General features: G+C 42.8%; 9 protein-coding genes across 9 annotated transcripts; 4 read left to right on the top strand and 5 right to left on the bottom strand.

The window, feature by feature from the left end:
• Nucleotides 1-473: 473 nt before the first annotated feature.
• Nucleotides 474-1,964, top strand: FOBCDRAFT_123993 (uncharacterized protein; the record flags this gene model as incomplete). The annotated part of the gene is made up of 3 exons (XM_059607775.1): nt 474-1,196; nt 1,230-1,803; nt 1,849-1,964. 3 exons carry the CDS (start codon nt 474-476, stop codon nt 1,962-1,964), a joined length of 1,413 nt encoding a protein of 470 aa, XP_059463982.1.
• A 343-nt stretch (nt 1,965-2,307) lies between these two features.
• Nucleotides 2,308-3,760, bottom strand: FOBCDRAFT_124290 (uncharacterized protein; the record flags this gene model as incomplete). Its single annotated transcript, XM_059607780.1, has 4 exons — nt 2,308-2,337; nt 2,501-3,096; nt 3,171-3,509; nt 3,622-3,760. The coding sequence occupies 4 exons, from the start codon at nt 3,758-3,760 to the stop codon at nt 2,308-2,310; spliced, it is 1,104 nt and encodes a 367-aa protein (XP_059463981.1).
• A 1,409-nt stretch (nt 3,761-5,169) lies between these two features.
• On the bottom strand, nt 5,170-6,643 carry FOBCDRAFT_236150 (uncharacterized protein; the record flags this gene model as incomplete). The annotated part of the gene is made up of 2 exons (XM_059610050.1): nt 5,170-6,329; nt 6,400-6,643. The coding sequence occupies 2 exons, from the start codon at nt 6,641-6,643 to the stop codon at nt 5,170-5,172; spliced, it is 1,404 nt and encodes a 467-aa protein (XP_059463980.1).
• Nucleotides 6,644-9,299: 2,656 nt separating this feature from the next.
• FOBCDRAFT_122831 (uncharacterized protein) lies at nt 9,300-9,949 on the top strand (the record flags this gene model as incomplete). Its single annotated transcript, XM_059607763.1, has 2 exons — nt 9,300-9,587; nt 9,869-9,949. Coding segments are annotated over 2 exons (369 nt in total), but the record flags the coding sequence as incomplete, so codon positions are not given.
• A 710-nt stretch (nt 9,950-10,659) lies between these two features.
• Nucleotides 10,660-11,585, top strand: FOBCDRAFT_195968 (uncharacterized protein; the record flags this gene model as incomplete). Its single annotated transcript, XM_031194967.3, has 2 exons — nt 10,660-11,493; nt 11,580-11,585. 2 exons carry the CDS (start codon nt 10,660-10,662, stop codon nt 11,583-11,585), a joined length of 840 nt encoding a protein of 279 aa, XP_031029705.3.
• Nucleotides 11,586-11,867: 282 nt separating this feature from the next.
• Nucleotides 11,868-12,325, bottom strand: FOBCDRAFT_256416 (uncharacterized protein; the record flags this gene model as incomplete). The annotated part of the gene is made up of 1 exon (XM_054703061.2): nt 11,868-12,325. The coding sequence occupies one exon, from the start codon at nt 12,323-12,325 to the stop codon at nt 11,996-11,998; it is 330 nt and encodes a 109-aa protein (XP_054559036.1). The 3' UTR covers nt 11,868-11,995.
• An 830-nt stretch (nt 12,326-13,155) lies between these two features.
• Nucleotides 13,156-14,289, bottom strand: FOBCDRAFT_9290 (glycoside hydrolase superfamily). Its single transcript, XM_031194964.3, has 2 exons — nt 13,931-14,289; nt 13,156-13,871 (listed from the first exon to the last, which is right to left on the bottom strand). The coding sequence occupies exons 1-2, from the start codon at nt 14,245-14,247 to the stop codon at nt 13,295-13,297; spliced, it is 894 nt and encodes a 297-aa protein (XP_031029702.2). The 5' UTR covers nt 14,248-14,289; the 3' UTR covers nt 13,156-13,294.
• Nucleotides 14,290-14,851: 562 nt separating this feature from the next.
• Nucleotides 14,852-15,754, bottom strand: FOBCDRAFT_213674 (S-adenosyl-L-methionine-dependent methyltransferase). Its single transcript, XM_031194963.3, has one exon. It carries the CDS (start codon nt 15,615-15,617, stop codon nt 14,922-14,924), a length of 696 nt encoding a protein of 231 aa, XP_031029701.2. The 5' UTR covers nt 15,618-15,754; the 3' UTR covers nt 14,852-14,921.
• Nucleotides 15,755-15,933: 179 nt separating this feature from the next.
• FOBCDRAFT_284949 (uncharacterized protein) lies at nt 15,934-18,015 on the top strand (the record flags this gene model as incomplete). The annotated part of the gene is made up of 3 exons (XM_031194962.2): nt 15,934-16,341; nt 16,396-17,053; nt 17,102-18,015. 3 exons carry the CDS (start codon nt 15,934-15,936, stop codon nt 18,013-18,015), a joined length of 1,980 nt encoding a protein of 659 aa, XP_031029700.2.
• Nucleotides 18,016-20,961: the final 2,946 nt, after the last annotated feature.

Raw genomic sequence — 20,961 nt, 5'->3', positions numbered from 1 at the left:
CAGAATGTAACCTCGGTTACCTATCACGCAGATCCTTGTGGCAACCCGCCTCCCCGCCAAGATAACATGCCCAAATCTGGAAATGATTGACACCAGATTTAGCAATGATTTTCTCTCCGTCTCAGCGCTGTAGTCATCTTAGTCACGGCCTGTTTCAACGACCGAACTACATATGGTTGTTCCAAATGCTATCCCGTCGGTCCAAAACATGAACCCTGATTACAGCAGCTGCATGAGTGAGTAAGATGACTGTGCAGCATCCAGCCTGTATCACCATGTCCAGAAATGATCTTCATCTACTGAACTGTCCAACACGAGGGCACCTACATGGTTGAGTCAAGAGGCAGTATGGACGCAACTATAAAGACGATAGAAAGTACCAAACATCTTAGCAACTCAAACAACATTCAATCTCTCAAGCTTCTCTCTTCTTGAACAAGACACACTACAATTTCTCAATTCTCATTTACAACATGGCAGCTGCAGCAGTCCAGACTTACACTCCCGCGTCATACGACCACCGCGCCGTTGATGCCATGACTGACGTCGACGTGGCCGCCCAGCGACTCCAGGAACTCAATGGCCTGGATCACATGAAGTCCTGCATCAGAGATGTCTTCATGAAGCACGGCGTCGACAAAGTATTCGGCGTTGGTCTTCTCCACCGACACTACGACGTTGCCCCCAACGAGAAGATCATCGAGCTTGGCCCAGTCTCATCACCCTGGGTTGTAGGTGATGACGAAGTCGTGACGGGCGGCTCAGTCCTCCCTCACACCTGGCGCGTCTTCGATGGCGAACTTAAGCCCACGGAGTTCAAGTTCGTGCCACAGCGTGATCTCTCAAACGTCGACCGGCCCGTCTTCCCAGCGGCCTTTGTCAAAGAGCTTATCGGCGTGCTGCAAGAGACAGGCCTCGATGAGGTTCTGGGCGTTAGCCTGTATGAGGCCGGCGACCCTGATAACGAGACCATGGAGGTGACATATGGCCGCAGCAGCATCGTCATTCCTTCTACAGGTCTTATCGGCTCCAAGGTTATTGGTCCACAGGGCTTTGACGCATTCCAAGCCGCCTGGACTTTCAGCAAGAAGGAGGGCGAGGACGTCGTTGCTCACCATGGCATCTGCGCTGCAATGGGTGTCGATGATGGTGTCACAGCTCGCCATGGAATCTGTGCGGCCAAAGCGGAGAGTGGAGTCGAGGCTCGACATGGGATCTGTGCCGTAAAGGCTGCCGATGATGGGGTTACCGCTCGCCATGGTATCTGCGCAGCCAAGATGAACGACGGCGTCAAAGCACTACACGGTATCTGTGCAGTTAAAGCTGAGAACGGCTTCGAGGCTCGTCACGGTATTTGCGCAGCAAAGGCCAGTGATGGAGTTAACTCTCGTCATGGTATCTGTGCTGCCAAATCTGCTGATGATGGTTTGAAGGCTCAGCATGGTATTTGCGCTGCAAAGGCTTCTGATGATGGTCTCAAGGCTCACCATGGTATCTGCGCCGCAAAGGCCAGTACTGACGGAGTTACCTCTCGTCACGGCATCTGTGCTGCCAAATCTTCTGATGACGGTATGACAGCTCGTCATGGTATCTGCGCAGCAAAGGCCGACGATGGTTTCACGGCACGCCACGGCATCTGTGCTGCCAAAGCTTCCGAGGATGGCATCAACGCTCGCCACGGCATTTACGCCGCCAAGGCCGCTGACGAAGGAATGACTGCTCGTCATGGCATCTGCGTTGCAAAAGCTGCAGAAGGTATGAAGGCCTACCACGGTATCTGTGCTGCCAAGTCTATTGAAGACGGTGTCAAGGCTCACCACGGCATTTGCGCTGCCCGCACTGCTGAAGATGGCATTAAGGCCAAGCATGGAATTTGCGCTGCGAAGGCTGCCGAGGAGGGTATGACTGCTCGCCACGGTATCTGCGCCGCACGTCTTGCTAATGGGGATGGCATGAAGGTCTAAGATGGTAGCTACACTATCTTGTTCTGTTGTCATACTGTATGACGGGGAGGAGCAAACCGAGTATACATGATCACTGCCTGCTTCAGAAGCACAAGCAGAAGGATAGTCTTTGGTAGAGCTTTCATTAACTTTAAATATAAATATAAATATCAATAAATCCTAGTGTCTATTTTTGATTTGCGTGAATTTGTAATTGTTTATTTTGTTGGCTTGATATATCTCGTGGATATATCATAAGCTTTAACTATTAGTCAATAGACCTAGGCGCCAGTGACAGTCTTTTATATACAAGATCTATAGACAAGGATCAAATAGGTGATGTTCACTCTAGATACCGGATTCATTATATCCTTTGGTCGGCAGCTACGTCTTTCTGATAGGATAAATAGTAATGTAGGAGCGCGTTAAAGGATGTTGGAGGGTTGCATTCCGAAAGCTCCAATAGGAACGTCCAAAGGTTGGGAAGCTGAATTCCGATTAACAATTTCATTAGCTGTAATTCTTCTTTAGACTCTGGAATCAAAACGTGGACTCACCTGTGACAAGAGTTCACTCTTATGAGACGTAAGCTTAACCGCTGGCCTATTCATTTCATCCTCCTTCAGCCGCTGACGCTCTTCTAGAACCATCAGCGCTCCGCTGTCAATGGCTCTCTGAAACTCAGCCCTGTAAAGGTGCTCGGCGGCTTTAAAGATCTCGGCTTGATAGATTTGGCTCTCGTGATGTGGCCAGGCCTCGGCGCTGGCATCAATGGTCCGAAGGACAGAACCGAGGCCACGAATCCTGCTAACTCTCTGCATATCATGAGCTCGGGACATGACTTCAAATGACCTGGTGTAATAGGTCGCTACGACTGAGTCGAAGTCGCGAAACCCGAGCGTCTTAGCGCATTCGACAATGTAGGCGATTTTGCGCTCCATGTTCCATGAGCAAGGAGGAGTAGCTGGGTCATCAAGTTCTGCCGCGTCACTCATCGGGTGCGATGAAGACCTGCGACTCACATCAGGTACCGCGAGAATCTCGTTAATTTCGGTAGTCGGTGTCATCAAGAGAGAAGATGTCGGTGGTTCTATACCACGGCGAGCTGAGGTGTAGGTGAAACCTCTGTTAACGGAACTATCCTGAGCCAAGGCTGGAAGCAGAAGCCGCGAACATTAGCGATTGCCCAGCCTTCACAGAAAACGAACACCATCAGAATTTAGAGACTATGCAACTCATTATCGCCTGTCAGGTTCCGAATTTGCAATGGTGAGATGGCTGCGGCGGGTAAAGGCGTTGTGATGTAACCAAGTGGAGGCGAGACCTCAGACAACGAGCTATGTTCTTGGGCATTCCAAAAGCTTCCCAACTGACCGTTAGACTTTGTAAAGAGATTCTCGATGTGGTCAAGATGGGGTAATATGTTTTCCTCCGTTGAATTCGAATACGACGGTACAGCCATTGCTATAGGGTGAGGTGTTGTTTTTTGAACGATTGGTCTGTAGTTGAAATTCGCGTACTCCAGTTGCAACTCCAGTTCCTCGATACGTTTCTTGAGCTTTTGTCCTATTTTTTTTTTTTATTACTCAATCATTTTATTCATACGTGGATTAACGAGAACATGGACGGATGAGAGCGATGCTGTAAGGTTGGCTCGGAAAAATTGGAGGGGACTGACTATGCTTTCTTTGGGCGATGCGGTTCTGTGCTTTTCGTCTATCTATAGTCTCCGTCAGAAGCTGCATTGGGACATTGCTGTCATCTGCATCCGATAACGTTTGTTCGGAAAGACCTGACTGTGATCCAAGAACCGACATGTTGATGTCGACTATGTTAGTCGTCAATTTGTAGGTATAGAATTCGTCGGCCTAGACTGATTGGCGAGTCACCACTTTCGCCCAGCGGCTTTACTCTCAATTTGAACCTAGCTGAACTGCTTACGGCTTCCAATCCAGATACAAGATCAGGTACTTATGATTGCCTCACCAAGAACGGCTCGCTGCTTACTGCATGGCTGACAAGCCGACGCGCCAACACTAATGCACGGGCCGTGCCTCGTCCAAAAGTTCCTTAGCCGCAGATTGGCCACTGTAGGAGCCGAGGCCAGTGCGAGATGTTACTGTGGCCAGGAAAATACAGGGTAATGACACCATGCAAATCAATATACCCTTGCAGTATCTCCACTTGTGACGTCCCTTCGGCCGTATAACCAGCCAAAAACCGCCAAAAGGGAGGCAGTGTGAAAACTGTGGCGTACAAGGGTTCTCCACTGCTTGAAGGATTTATCGTACTGATGCATTGTTTTCGCGCCGTGCGGGAGCATGTTCCTTTAACTGCCACATTCCTAAATGAAAATCGGTTGTATGAAACCTGGTCTTATCTCTCGCTTTACGTCATCTGTTTGATCTATGCCGACGGATCAGGATACGGTTGCTCAGAGACGGTTTCTGAGATCCCGAGTCGGTCGTGAGTAGCGAGCGTCTGTCTTAAAATTGATAGATTGGAGCAAGCTACCAGATTACAAGCGGTTATTGAGACTATTCAATGAATTCGGGCAGGTGCTCACAGCATGTGAAAGTGTATATAAACAGGGCGTTATCTAATATGTTAATATCTATTTAATTAATTACTTATAATACTTTTTATATTATATTACCTCTTTTTTCTTTAATTTAATCCTTTTCATTATTTCATACTAGCTTAATACCTTATTCATATATTAAAGACTTTAAAAACTTACTTTTTAATAAAATAACCTTATATATAATTACCTCTATTATTTTAATATTTAACTTTAAAGCTTTAATTATTAACTTAAAGGAGCTACTTTTATATCTTTTAATTTGACTTTTTAAGATATTTAAATTAAGATTAGGCCTTATTTATTATCTTTAAGGTCTTTAAAGTCTAAAAGTTTAGTACTTTAATAGCCTCTTTAGGAAGTCTTAAAGTTTATAGCTGTATATTAACTCACCCTTTGTTAGCAAAAGCCATTGGAGTGATTACAGTATCTGTTTCAGGGTCTAGACGTTGAAGCCAACAGCAAGGAGATTGAATATTAGCCGATATACACCGAGTACAAAATGATAGCCCTTGATAATACAAGGTTAATTGACTGAATGCCACCAACACAGGCATAACGCAGCCATAATTTGCTCAACTGGTTTAAGTTGATCTCTTCTTCCATTTACCGTCCTTAACGACGCTTCCTGTACAGGTCAACATTCTATCTCTCCATTGCTCGTCCGCCAGCACATGCGAGCAATTTGGAATATTCCCCGTCCTTATAGTCTTCCTTTCTGAGGCTGTACTGTGTCCCGAACAGGTGACCGACCCAGTCTTCGCCACGGTTGATGAAGAGGGATGACCTGTTGTGTATGTAGCCAGCCTGACGCAGGGCTTCTTCCTGGTTGTTCCTCAGCACCCCGAGCGCTGCTACAAAATCCCGCTCATTTGCAAAATGCTCAGTATGGTTGACGTGCTCACAGAGAGGGGTCTTATTCCCCTGGGCGTCCGTGCCCATCCAGTCGATGCTCGGATTCCCGAACGTAAAGACTCTCAGTCGAGCCTCCATTGCTGTCTGATAGCTGCCCCCCTTTATGAATTTTTGCAACACATGCCTCAACAAAAGGCAGCCCTGAGAGTAGGCAATCATAACGACAAAGCCGTCTGACCCCCTGTCCTGAAGCGCGATAGACAATTGATCTTCTAAGATGCTCTGGGCCGCTATGCTGCTCTGTGTCCTTTGAATAAGATGGTTTTGTTCCTCGTTGGTTCCCCAGTTAATATCCCTCTCCCCTGCACATTCGACCAGGTCCCAGAGGAGACCGTCGCTCCTGTTAAAAATACCTTGAATGTCCCTTTGATACGTGTCCCGCAGCTTTTCGCAGTACAACTGAAGCCAGAAGTACTCTCCACCAATCCCATTGACGAAAAGCCACTTTTCGCCGTGGTTGGTGGAGGGGCCCCACCAGCCAGACCCAGTGACCATAAGCGTTGGTGGAATTAAATCGTCCCCATTGTCATTAAGGTCGCTCCTCAGTTTCGTGTTCATGCGGAGCTGCTCGAGGGATTGTTTTTTCTTGCCCATTAAGACGATATGGGAGAACGACGCCGCTAGGCGTTGCAGCTGGCAAATCACAGCATGCCGGTTCATCGCCTGAGTCAGGTCTAACTCGTTGTACTCTAGGTATCTCGCGTGCGAATTTTGGCTCGGACCCCCAAGCGCTGTAATATAGAGCTTTGCTGGTTCCAGTAGGGATATCAGAAAAAGGGCCAAATCGGACTTGTTGTCTAGTATGAATGCCAGGGTCTGCTTATTGGCATGGTTGGTAAATATACCTTTCCATATAAGGAGCGTCTCCGCAAAGTCCGTCTGGCCTAGCGCTGTAAGGGTATACTTAAAGACTCTGAAGACCACTGTCTTCACAGTAGCTCCCCCTGCTTTACAGTAGACTTGGCTTGATAGTCGTCGCCTCCGGCTGGCCGACCACTTCCAGAAAGCGCTTCGTTACTTTGGACATAAACTCATTCCGCGCTTTCTTATCCGCCCTGTGGAGAATCCCACAAGCAATCGCAAGGCTCTGGTTCGAATCAGACACCAGCTTATAGATGGTGCCACCGGCCGCGGTAGAAACTGAGCGGAGTTGTTGAGCCATCTCTCCAACGGCGTCGGCAGCGCCATTGACAATGCCTCCCATGGCTTGAACGTGTTGCTGATTCTCTTTTCAAGATAAAGGCGAAATGAGGAAGAGAAAATCAACCTACATCCCCTACTGGCGCAAGTTTGACTGATGCTCGAAGCTCTCGTACCCCGTCGTCGAGTGTAGGAGTGGGAAGGCAATTTTATGTCGCATGTTGCGGGCAGAAGATATATACACCTAAGAAACCATGGTTCATCAAGGATGAGCCTGGAAACTCTCACTCCAAGACGGCAAGCCTCGCGCGGATCCGGCCTGCTGCGTGGTGAAATTAACTTTTAAAAAGTAATCCCCTTTTACGTAGTGATGATCTCATTCACTCTACGAAGCCGAAACTCGTCTTTCCAAAGATAGTGTTAGCCTAAACACTAATGGAAATGTCTCACTAGAGTACGAAGCGAAGAAACTGGAGGGCATATTGTTCCGGCAACTTCTAACGAACTTCCAACCCACTCTTCCTTTGGCCGGTGCGTATGGAGATCAGAGTGTTGCCAAACTCAGCTTGCGCGTTGTAGCAAATACTATCCTGACATGTGGAAGTATGCGTACAATAGAGGCGGGCTTTGAGCTGATATTAGCTGCAGAGTGTGTCAGCATATATCCTCGTATTGCTGACAGTCAACCAGCCTTTGTATTTTTGTGACAGCTAATGACCACACGTGGTTTCTCACTGGAAAGTTCCGTGCCAAATACTGCTTCACTGCAAAGCCTGCAGTATTACCAACCTCTTCTCATTCGCTCCAGTAAGAGCCAATGAATGTACTGGGCATGTGAAATAATAAATTAGTATGCGCGCCCAGCAGCAACCTCGAATTCAAGATTCCCTCCCACCTTATCCTGCCCAGACCACGACATGTGTTGGAAACATGGAAACTAAGACGTGATACTATATTCTGGCGAACTGCCTTCAGTCACATTCAAAGTTTGACTTAACCATTTCCGCTCAAATTCGTATTGCATGCCTGGTGAGTAATTCAGTTCATCTCTGAAACTCACAACTTCCCACCATACGATGTACCAGGCTTGTATTTATTCTCGGGACGATTGGTTAACCTTCCTTGGATGAGCCGTTCTTGAACCCCTCCGCCAGACACTAGTTTTTACGCCACCGTTTCCTTGCCTCGATCTGGATCATGCGAAAGATGATCTTGACCATCTGGCCGTCATCTTAATTGTCCAGCTTGTTGAGATGCTGGTACAAGGTCTTCATCCACTGGTTTAACTTCTTCAGTGACATTCTACTCGGTGCTTTTAAGGTAGGATTAAAGGGATGTAGCTAACCGTTGAAGTTGAAAAGATATATAATACTAAAGACAATTATATAAAGGTAAGCTTAAGGAGAAAAGGAGTCTTATATTAAATGCTAAACAGTAGCAAAAGGAAGGAGTACTTACTTTATTTATGGTAAGAATATAAGATTGCAGTTTATAGATTTAGTTACTTATATAGTAGAGGGGGTAGTAAGAAGAACCCATAGTTTCTGAAGATAGCTAGAAATAAGCCAAAATAGGTTATCTTATAGCATCAGGGCCTGTAGTCTAGAATAATAAAGACCAAGCATCTGAGGAAAATTGGGAATTCCGGGATAGTTTTCGATGAACTCAAGCTTGTAAGTGATGGTCACACTAACCTTATCGTACTACAGCATCACGCACAAATCTAGACAAAGTTACGCGTCACTTATGAACTTTCGAGTATTTCCGGCGCATGCGCAAATTTGGCCAATCGTTGTCCAACTTCGCTGCGTGTTCTCATTGCACATGCAGCGACGACGCAACTCTGCATCATCGTAACGTTTCCTCCTTAAGATATCGGAGCCCAAGTGTAATCAGGCATGTCCCAGATCAGCGATCCAAAGGCACTCCCAATTTGATCTAGATGCCGATTAATTGCGGAAGACTAGCTAAAATAATGCTTATGCTATAAAAAAATAAATTATAATTATATATAAAGTCTATTAATAAGGGAAGGAATAGTTAATATATAAGAGTATAACCTATATATAAATATAGCCTTGGTTACTTTATATCTGGTAGGCATCTAGTAAAGGGCACTTTCTAACTATGTTTAGTATATAATATAAATAAGAGAGGGTATCTGTTAAATAGCAGATTAACCTGGCTTCTATATACTTTATATCTAAAAGAGCGGCCTTATGCAATGATTTCAGAGGTAATATTATAAGGCTGCCAAGTTGGTATCCCCCAGCCCAGTGTTAGCTCTTTAATAGATACTATAAATATTTATGTTTAAAAATAACTATCTAATTATAGATTAAAAAAGCCTAAGCCTTGCTAAAGGCTATATTAAGAAACCAGTAGTATATTACTAGTTTTAAATAGCTTAATATTTATAATTTAGTATTAAATTTAGTATTAAAGCTACTCTAATTATAGTTAAAAGAGACGTAAAATATAATACTCTTAGCTTATTGATTATAAGTATTATAACAAAAATAGGACTAGATAGTGCGTATTAATATAGTATAGGCTATAAATATGAGGAAACCTCTCTGTAGATCTTCCATATTGACTTAAGCCGTAAATCTTTCCTTGCTCCTATAATGCAGCAATTTTTCATGCTGTTTAGTCTTCTCGGCATTGGTAAGCAGGAATCTTTGTCTGCACATAAGGTAAAATCTGATACACCATTCTAGGCCGGGTCCTGGCGTGTTCGCCCGGCTGGTATGGCACGGCACCATTTTGCGATGGAGAGTGCCCTACAGGCATGCGCCAGACGAGAAGCGACGATTGCGGTGACGGGCATTGCTGTGCAACTGGACACAAGGTTTACTGCGAATGCATCGACAACCCTGGCTGCGCAGCTTTCTGGAGTGGGACAGCGCCTTTCTGCGATCCAGAATCATGTCCTTCTGGATGGCACGAGGCAGGGAGAAGTGATTGGGGAGACGGTGGCTATTGTGTCTCTGGGAAGAAGAGACTCTGTGAGTGTAATGGCGGTGGTGGCCCCCCCTGTTCTCCGAAGCCGGCTGATGTGCATTGCGATGGCATTTTCTTAATTTGCAACAATGGTTGCTCGACTTTCGTTTGTGGAGGGTGCTTCGGATTTGGTTAATAACAAGCTCAGGATGCCAGATATTACTTTCGCAGTCTGTGTTTCGAATGTTCCCTACAATGGAGTTAGTTACATAACTAGTCAAGATTGAGATAAAAATAGTATGCCGCAAATGTTATTTATTACCAATCTTCTTATTACTTAATATAGTCTTTAGCATATAATGCACTTAAAAAGCACAGCAACCCGAGACCTCCTAGTAAGCCGGAAAACACCCTCCCAATTAACTAAGGACTTTCTTATAGTATATAATTAAAATAATAATTAACCGTAATATTAATAGAATATTCTACTGGCACCTAAGTCCTTAGTCCGACAATATACGGAGATATCCCTTATTTAACTAAAAGCAGCTAGGGTCAGGCTATAAATAATAGTTTCCTTAAATATAAGTTGAGAGCCCGGCAAAACAATTAGAATGGGCTATATACAGGTTATCTTTCTCCGAAATTGTACGGAGTTCAGCTGCACCCATGTTTGTTTCTAGATCCCATTCGCAGATATTCTTAGACTCAATGCTCAGCCCCCTTTAGCAAACACAATTGGCCTTCAAACATCCTAGAACGCCCGCTGTGTATCCTGGAGTAGAAATAGAATCCAAAATTACGCTTATCGATCCATAGTTGATTCCTTTACATCTAAACATAGCCAGACTCTGTAACCCTGTCTAGCCTGAGTCAGCGCCTGGAGTTCCAGCATAAATAAGCTCACAATATGCACAATGGAGGAAACTTGTTTCTGCGTTGTTTCTGTATTCCGAATTCTCAGACTGGAATCTATAAGTGGTCTTGCTAAAATTGTTTCTTTTCCTTCACCACCGAAACAGTGACTTCGACAAGAGAGTTAATTCAGGTTAGTCATCGAACAGCTCAGGTATCTATTCCTAGCCCTCCATTACTCCCCAGAATTTAATCTCTAATGCCATTCTGAGCACTGCAATGATGACTCCTTTCCGATGCGCTGCCACCTGGGCATTTATCCTCATGGTCGTCATGGGCTCTCCCTCGGAAGCTACACCAATCACAACCGAGGGCGCTGGTGCACACCGTTCTATCAATCCTCGAGATTCTGTGCCTTGGCAAGCTAAACACCGAATGGATTCATCTAATTTCCAAGACACCTTCGACAAGATGGTTCATAACAAGTATCACCTTACCTATGTTAGCGGCTATCCTATCAACGGCAACCCGCGTTTTGCAGCGATTTGGGACCAAAGCCCTACATCGGATTGGGTTGCGAGGCACGGCATGACGTCTACCGAGTATCAGGGTCAGTTCGATGCTCTCGTTAGTAAGGGCTTCCGCCTCCGTCTTGTCGACGGATATCCTGTCGCCGGAAATACTCGATTCGCTGCCATCTGGGATAAGTCTGGGGGCTCCGCTTGGGTCGCTAGACACGACTTGACCTCGTCTGAATACCAAAACGCGTTTAATACCTTTTTCTCGCAAGGCTACCGACTGAAGCATGTCAGCGGCTACGCGCAAGGGGATCAGGCTAGATACGCAGCACTGTGGGAGAAGTCGGCGACTAATATCACATGGGCTGCACACCACGGCATGACATCTTCTGATTATCAGAAGCTTTCTGATAAGTACGTGGCCATGGGTTATCGCACTGTCCATGTAAATGGGTACGTGGTCAATAACATAGATTTTTATGCTGCGATCTGGGACAAATCACCAAGTGGCCCTTGGGTTTCCAGACATCGCATGTCATCGGCTAACTACCAAAATGAGTTTGATGAATGGACGGGTAAAGGATACCGGCTGCGACTGGTAAGTGGGTATACAATGGGTTCTGATGAAGATATGTATGCTGCAATTTGGGTAAGAGGGTAGGGGGACTTTTGGAAGTTTGACAGACCTGAGGTTTATTATCTAAGTAAAAGTGCTTATGGGAAAACTGTTAGCTATATATGAATTATACTATAATATGTTTAATACGCATGCGCCGTATATAAGTATATACTGCACTTGTCTAAACCCTTTAACGAGTAATTAATTTAAAACTATTATAAACTATCTAATTAAATAAAGTTACTTATTATGTCAAAGCAAGTTTGCCCTTGTACTCCGGCGCAAGGAAGTCGCTGTATCCTCCCGGCGCCTTTTTGCCCTTCAACTTATTGGCATTCCAGACGAGCTGCCATGCAATACCAGTGTATCCTTAGAAGGCAGCATCAATATCCTTCAAGCCAGAATAGTTCTTGTCAAACCCAGCAGGGGTATATTAAAGCAGCGCGCCCTCTTCTTTCCATCGTGGAAAGTCTTGCGTGGTCTACAGAGCGACTGTATCAACATAGACGTTGTTGTTAGCGAGCTGTTGGTCGATGTTGCCATCAAGATATTTAGATAGGTCGACGGTGAGATTGAGTTTCATGACAGGAAAGGCTGTCTCAAAAGCCTTCTTAACTGCGTCTTCTTGGTTCTTCTCATCGCCGCCGAACCAGGTTGTCACGACGCCGCCCTCTTTGAGAGCAGCTTTGTAAATCTGGTCGATAGAACGCGTCTCTACCTGAGCTGTGGGGCCGAAGTGGAAGAGGGCGTCATAAGTTGCTGCTGCGTTGGCAGCGAGCAGGAGAGTCGAAGGAAGAGAGACCAGACGCATTGTGAAACTTGACCGTCTGTGAATAGTGATGATCAAATACGCAAACTCAGATCCTCAGCTGTGTATATATACTCATGGCGACAGAGCCATTCGTGCTTCCAACTTGCAAACAGAGCCTCCGCGCGGCCTCATCTCGACCAAAAGTATAGTATCGGTGCAATTATCGTCCCGAACCATGGCCAGAACGCTCCTTGTTCGTTGAGTAAAGTCAGAGACATATGAATCGATAAGGCAGGTGACTAAGCAAGCGCACGCGACTTGACGATTAAGTTTGGCCTATTCGGTTCCTATTCCCAACGTGTCTAGGTCCGGCATTTTGCCATATCTACTACTAAAGCCCACAACTCACGGATCTCCTATCGGTCGAGGTACCCCAACCAGGCTTAACACGTGTTTCCTTTCGGGACCAGAAGAGACAAGACGAGGTAAGATAACTGCATGTATAATCCTTCTCAGGAGTATATTTCAGAAGATGTTGGAGTCAGCACGAGAGCAAGAATATTAGTACTAGGCAAGATATGCATATCAACCGAGACAATCCAATGGTAGTCTCACGTAATAGTTATAAAGACCTGGTAGATATCTCGGCTCGCTGCAGCACTCAATGGCAGTAGACAAATGGTGACCGCGCGGGTAGTGGGCCACAACCCGCGCGCTCGGCCCCTATTATTCGGGGCGGCCGCATTAAGGAGAACGTGTTATAATGCTGGACCTGGTTTTTAAAGCGCCAGTTAAAGATATAAAAGAGAAACCACCGGTTTTGTTTAAAAGACGATTTATTCCTCAGTTATAACAAGATGCGAAAATGGTGTAAAGTCATTGGTAAAGAACGGAATTACTCCACTGTAAATAGATAAGATTGGAGATTCTGATTATCATAGTTAAACTTTGAGCCATTTGGGACTCAGTGCCACTTCATCTAGCTTGTACAGTTCGGGCCTTTGAAGTTCGCATGCGCCTTTTCCTTGCCTACTTTCTCCGGATCTTAGATGCAGCTTTCAAGGGTTCGATAATCCAATCTTGATCCAAATCACTCGGATCATCATCCTGTGAAGTGAACCAAGCCACTTCGAATCCCAAGACCTTGGGGTCCTTTGGGAATACAAAAGAGGATATCTTGTCAGCATCTGCGTTTCCGATATAGAATGTGTTGGACTCAGAAACGATAACCCGGTGTCCCTTTTTGAGTATCTTTTGAGTGGTCCCTTTATGCCAGGTTTGAATGATCCAGTCCTTTGATAGGGTGATACTCTTTTCCGAGTCGGTGAGAGGATCGTCCCATAAGATGACCGATTTCTTTGGAGTGAGAGTCTTGAGCCAGTTCAAAAACGTATTGAATAGTTTGTTATCGTCCTTGGTGTTCCACATGTATGCCACTTCATCGCCACCAAAGTGATGGTAAGATGAGCCGAAATACCCATCGACGGTTGATACCAAGCTGCGGATATAATCATACACTTGTTTGTTGTTCTGCCTAATGTCGAGCTGGGCGTCCGGCTTTTTCAAGCTTGCCTTACCTACTACCAGGTCCTTTTTCCATATTCCCCTAGTAGAATGCCGTTAGATCATGCAGCAACGCTGAAGCAGGGGTATCGTATGACATACCAGATATCACTGTGACCAGGCATGTCTGTCTCTGGATACACAAGAATTCCCAGGTTCTCGGCATAAGATATCACGTTCTGAATATCGCTGGGCGTATAGTATGTGTGAGTCTGGCTGTACTTGACACTTGCATTCGTCAAGCCCTCGCCCGCCGGCCAAAGCAGAGGAAAGCTTTCCGCATCGTATATATGCCAATGAAAGACATTGAAGTTGTATTGGTGAAGCAAGGTCAACAGGTGAAGAATGGCTTTGACAGGGAAGAACTTTCGGCCTGTATCCAGCATGAAGCCTCTATGAGGATAGAGGTTGGAGGTCATGATTTACCGCCTTGAAATGGATCAGGTGAGGAGTTGCGAGAGTTATTTTCGTATTGATGCTGCTTATTTATAGCGCTTATGAGCTGACCGGAATTCGGCAAGGCAGACTCGGGCAGTAGGAGAAAAGCTTTTCCGAGGTACCTGAGGTCACAGCTTTTATAAAGGTCGCATAACCCGGCTCGAACACAGGGCCAGCAATCGAGCCTGCAAGTTGTAAAGGGTGATTGCACAAGGTGAATTGAGGATCAGAATATCGTTTGATATTTTTCTGGACCGGTTACAGTTTATATGAAGGTCTGAAGTGTCCGGTTTAGGGCTGCGAAAAGCAACATTGTCTTGTAAAATGCCTTCCGAAGGAATGTGGCTTGGATCACTGATGACGAGAACGCTGAAAAGGGTAAGGCTTAAGGCGGCTAGGCATATTCTCGGCCTCGCTCGAGGCCTAAAATACTCGCTATAATGAACCCACATACCAGGAATAATTACAGGAGGCTTTAGAACTAGCATGGTCTGATTAACGTGGTGGATAGCTAACGCTAGTCAGATTGTCACGTCTAGCCTTAAAGCATTATTACATATTCAAAAGAGAAGACAAAATTTTAGAGGAGCGGTAAGAGTATATATTGCAACGTCAACCATGGTACTTGTCGCAGCGAGCTTCATCGTCATCTTCGTCAGTGCTCTTTGACTAGGGCCAATACAAAGCCATTAAAGATGGGCGTGGGCAACATGGGGTGACACGCCACATTGGGCATCAGTGCAGCCTTGACTCTGTGGTCCTTTCCAATATGCGTCAAGATAGAATCCGCTCCTGGTTTTACCTCGCCATTCTTGAACATCGCCGGCACCACATCGTCGAAGAAAACACATCCTCCAGGCCGAGTCAATCTGACAGCCCAGTCAAAATGCTCAACGTGGTCCTCAAATTCAGCATCAATAAACACGAGATCAAACTGCCGTTTCTCCTCGGCCAGCTTGGGTAGGACATCGAGGGCAGCTCCAAGTAAAACGTCAACATCAAGGCCTTCAACATTCTCAAGTGCGACATCGCGGTGCTTCGGATCGATCTCAATGCTCGTCACTTTGGCACCGCCTTGAGCAAAACAGATAGCTGAGTAGCCACCAAGTGTGCCGATTTCTAGCACCGACTTGGCGCCCATGAGTTGAGTGAAGATAGTTAGATGCTGGCCCGACATTGGGGTGACGCTGATGGGAGGGAGGCCCTTGGCTGCTGAGTTGGCTAGGGCTTGTTCCAACTTGGGGTTGGGAGAGAGTAGAGCGCTGTTGGCGAGAGAATCCAAAATCGGAGCCTGGCGGAAGTTGTCGAAATCGGCAGCAGCCGCCAGAGCACTGAAGTCAATGTCGGGCATGGTGTTGGCTATGATGTGACTTGATAGCAAGATATCTTGGCTTTGGGATTGAAGTGAAAGAGGGGTTGCAGTAGTTTCTGAAATATCGAACTCCTTAAGACTCTAAGCATTGTTATAAATACCGAATCCAATAATAAAATCTCTAGGACGGATCCGAGATGTCCAGTGTCCACGGACCGGACCGGACCGGACCCAGGCGAGATTCAAGGATATGATTCGTCCTCTTCATAGCCCGATAATTAACCGCTCGCTGAGTTGAGGCTCCGAATCATGACGGATCCGCGGACCCGAACGACTAATTGCTGGTACAACCACAATGGCACCAAGCTCCCAGAGAAACGCATGTCTCTCATGTCGCCAGAGAAAGCTCAAATGTGATCGACAACAACCATGCGCGAACTGTATTGCGCGGTCGGTTGATTGCGCAGAGCAAGACCTGCCTCCTAATCGAGCAGTCAAAAGACCGTTACCTCAAGAGGCAAACTGTTCCGCACTGTCGAGCATACTCTCGAGACTAGATCAAATCGAGACTTACCTCAACCCAACAAAAAGGAGCAAACACGTCTCTATATCGACTCCAATTGGCAAGCAGCTGAACGCCATTCGATTCAATGTGCCCAGCGTCTCGCAACCCCAAGAACCCGCTTCCAACAACGTCGCGGAGTCAATGACTCTTGAAGATCAAATGCAAGCCACCAAATACTCGGTCAATGATAGTTTCCTGGTAAGTTTTATGATGATCATTCTGCACATTGCTCTTTGTTTTAACAGCTATCAGTATCGCGCACTCACGCACGAGCTTAGTATATCAATCTCAGCAGACTACAAATCTCAGAAAACAATCGAACCTCGCCACATACAACTTCCTCCCAAGTGGGAGGTAATGCGCCTATTTCAAGTATACTTTCAATACTTGGGCCACGTCCAAAACATCATCTACGAGCCCCACGCTGGTATTCTTGTAGATGAGGCATATGACCAAATCGTCAATATTTCTGCAACAACTGCACCTCGAGGAGTCGCCTTGATGTTATCCGTCATTGCCTTGGCGACGATCCTTGAGCCTGTGGATGGTAACCTAACTTCAGCTATCGCAATACTCAAGGAAAGGCTGGTGTTATTTGCCGCCTACATTCGAATGGCGATGGACTGTCTAGAGCAACATCGTCGAAGGGCGGACCATACCCTTGAGAACGTACAAGCATTGATCCTCCTCAGCTTTGGCATCCATCATACGGAAACCTTTTCTCCTCGGTATCGTATCTTGCTTGCTGAAGCTATTGCTGTTTCTCATAGCCTTGGACTTCATGTTGTTGACCGGGTACCTGCTAAACAGGGCCATTCCAAGGTTGATGGGGACCCAGTGACACAGGAGATAAAGAGAAGGGTCTGGTGGTATCTTGTAGCGACTGACTGGGCATCTTCAAAGGCAGAAGGTGAATATTTGTAATTGAAGATGAATTTGACGTGCTGACTTGATCCAGGAACGTCTGGAGCTACTTACCTCATCCAAGCAAATCTCATGAACACGAAACTGCCAAGACACATCAATGATGACGATCTCAGTAATCTTGAGTACAAGGAGCGGCCCATTTCGGAACCAACCACTATGTCCTACAACCTTCAGCGCGTCAAGGTTGCCGAGGTAGTTCGCTGCATTTCCGATCTAATGCCGCACGATCCAAGCGAAGCATCATGCGAGCTAATCCTCTCATTAGATGCCAAGCTGGACTCCTTGCTATCTGAACTCCCAGCCTTCTTTAAGCTTGAATTATCAGAGTCGGAAAGTACCAAAAAAGTTGACCAAAGCTATCCCCACATTCCGATGCAACGACTCTTGATCAACCTTCTGATTAACATTTTTCGATGCGGACTGCATTTCCCCTATCTTCCCGGACGTGTCAACAAGGCTCTACATGCCTTTTCGCGTCAAGCGAGCCTCAATGCTGCCCGAGTTGTCCTTTCCTCCCAGCGAGGCATGAGCATGACTGACATGTCGCACTCTGCTGATTTCATGAAGATCCAGGGCACCATATTCCACATGTTTATCGGGGCACTTGTTCTTACTACTGATATCTGCTGCAACCAGGATGGTCAGATGCAATTATCTGAGCTGATGGATGTTCTGAAGAAGCTGGACGATGTCAAAGATCATTCGAAGATGGCTGCGAAGTTACTAGATATTTTGATGCAGTTGCTAGTCTCATATGGCGTTTGGCCACCATCTACGACTATCTCGACATACACTGAAGATGCAACGCCACTGGAATCAGTTTTATCAGGATATGAGGGCTCTAGGCTAGATAGTCTTGATATGCCTTTCCCGTTTGATGAGTTGTGGGAGACATACATCGGGCAGCCTTACGGCTTGGATATGCTAGATGTTTTAGAAGTATGAGATGAGGATAAGTTAGACCATTACCGCGCTGAAAAAGAAGATTTATGGCCGGACCCAAGCTAAGCCATTGGCTTCTAGCTGTTATATAAATAATTTAGATACTGCGCTATTATATATTATAAAACAAGCCTGCAATATGGTTTGCAAACCACTATTACTTTATCTTTACTATTAATAAACAGTATCTTTATTTCAACTTCTACACAAGATCTACTAATATCCTAGTAAAAAGATCTTTATTACCAGGCCATCTTATAAAGATATAATTATACTTATTATCCTTAATAATAAAGCTATATTAAATTAATTAAAAAAGGGCTATAAATAGGGATATATATATATATATTAATCTTTTTTTTTTTAAGTTTATAAGTTAGCCTTAAAAAGTATATCTAAGTATCTCTAAAGTCTAATATAATTTAAATATTTCTTACCTCTTAGTAGGTAAAGCTTTATTAAGTTAATATTATTATAATTAGCTGCCTTAATTATAGCCTAAACCTAGCTATATATAACCTAGCTAAAAAGCCTTACTTTTTAACTAGCCTTAATTTTCTTTTTATAACCTACTTTAAAGGCTACTTTTTTACTAACCCTTATAAATACTATACTTAAATTATTAATTATACTTCTATAATAAGTAATTTAATTTAACTTTCCTTTTTCTAATTATAACTACTAATAGTATTATAGCTTTACTATTATAATACTTAAAAGAAGCCTATAAGTACCTAATCCTAATAAGCCTTATTTTATAAAAGGCTATAATATAATTAATATAATTATCTAAGCTATTAAGAAAAATATTTATAATAAGCTTTATAATATAATAATAAAAATTAAAATAAACTAAGAAAAAGAAACTAATATTAGTTATATTAAATTAGTAGTTTTTAATTATAAGATTTTCCTACTTTTATAGTCTTATTATTAGTTAATTAATAAAGGCTTTCTTAATTATAAGATAAAATTACTTTATAAGCTAGAAGGGAAGTTACTTAAAGGGGTAAATCTAAGCCAGAGGGAAAGGTAATTTATTAAGGCCTTTTACCTAGGCGGCTTATATAATAAGTGGCTTAAGGCTATCTAATAGCAGGCTAAGAAGGTATTAGAGAAAATTAAACCTTAATAAAGATAAAAAAGGGGTAATTATAGGGTTTAAAAAGAAAATATGTTAAGTTTTATATAAGTTTAGTTACCTAAAGTTAAAGACCTAAAGTTATAATATTAATATTAGTAATATAAGAAGGGTTAAATAAGTTATAGGATATAATATATAATAGACTTAATAAATTAGCTAAATATTAGTATATTATTAATATAAATAAGGGAATCTTTATTATTATATTATAAGGCTTATTAAAATTATTTTCCTTAATAGCTTAGTTAATTATATTAATTATATTATAGCCTTTTATTAAATAAGGCTTATTAGGATTAGGTATTTATAGGCTTCTTTTAAGTATTATTATAATATAATTTTAATATTATTAGTAATTATAATTAAAAGGTATAAGGGAAGTTAAATTAAATTACTTAATAATAAGTTTATTATATAATCTTTATTACTTGGTTTTTAGCTAATTTAAAAGTAAAAGTATAATAAATATTTTAAGTATATTATAAGGATTAATAAAAAATAAATATATAATTATAACTTTACTTTTTAATATTAAAAACTAATTTAAATTATCTTAGGCTTTAAAGTAGGTTATAAGAAAAGGATTAAGGCTAGTTAAAAAGGAAATAAGGCTTTTTAGTTAGTTTATATATAGCTAGGTTTAGGCTATTATAATTCGTGCCTATAATAGCGCTATAGGGCTTTTATAAGGTAGCTATAATATACTTATAATTACTTATATAGTAATTATGGCCTGATTTTTTGCCCTGTGGTTTAATAGCTTATATAACTATTATATAGGCTATAATTAAGGTAACTAATTATAATAATATTAACTTAATAAAGCTTTACTTATTAAGAGGTAATAAATATTTAAATCATATTAAACTTTAAAGATATTTAAATATATCTTTTAAGGCTAACTTATAAATTTAAAAAGAAATATAAAAGAATTAATAAAAAAAATTATATATTAAATTAAATAATAAAAATACTTAAAAAATAAAAATATATAAGAATTATTAACATATTTTATTAATATTTAATAATTCTTAAAGAACTTTTATTAATAATAATAAAAAATAAAGAGTTAAAAATTAGGTTTTAGTTAATAACTTTATATTACTAAAAGATTAAATATTTAAAACTATCTTATCTTCTTCTTAAGAAAATAATATTACTTATAAAAGTATTTATATTATTAATAATAAATTAAATATTATATTCTTATAGTAAATATCCTTAGTAATAAATATAAGATAATCTTATAATAGTTTTATTAACTTCTTATTACGCTTTAAGAAGTCTTTCTGTGACGGTTGGGTTTCCAAACAGGTAAACTAGTCCGTACTAGGTTTATGTTTGCAGATAACGTAGGGCGTGATGCTGAGCGATGCGAAGTGTCACGTTTCTTAATGATCAAGTAATGCGTGTTAGGCTTATTGATGTAAAGATGCTTTATTGATAGCTGGTGAGCTAAGTTCTATGAAAGTGCAAATGAATGTGTTCTATATACTACTGTGTGTGATGTGAGGACGACGATATGTGCGGACGCTGTCGTCCTTGGGACGCTTCGTTCCATGGGACGACGGCGTCCCTACGCTGGTCGTCCCTGCATGGTTGCATCGTGATTGGTTCTTGAAAGGAGTGAAATTGTGGGGTACACGTGACGTAACCGCTGGGGTCGTAACACTTTCTTTAGCCTTTTTTTTTACTTATTTTAAATAATTTACTTTATAATTTAATTAAAAGACTAAGAAAATAATTAATTAAAAAGTAATAAAAAATAAAAGGAAGAATTATATAATTAAATATAATTCTAAAAG

This window comes from Fusarium oxysporum, chromosome I (genome assembly GCF_013085055.1).
Source record: "Fusarium oxysporum Fo47 chromosome I, complete sequence".
Classification (NCBI taxonomy): Eukaryota; Fungi; Ascomycota; class Sordariomycetes; order Hypocreales; family Nectriaceae; genus Fusarium; species Fusarium oxysporum.
The sequence above is the reverse complement of the archived record's forward strand: the minus strand, read 5'-3'. Positions and strand labels throughout refer to the sequence as shown.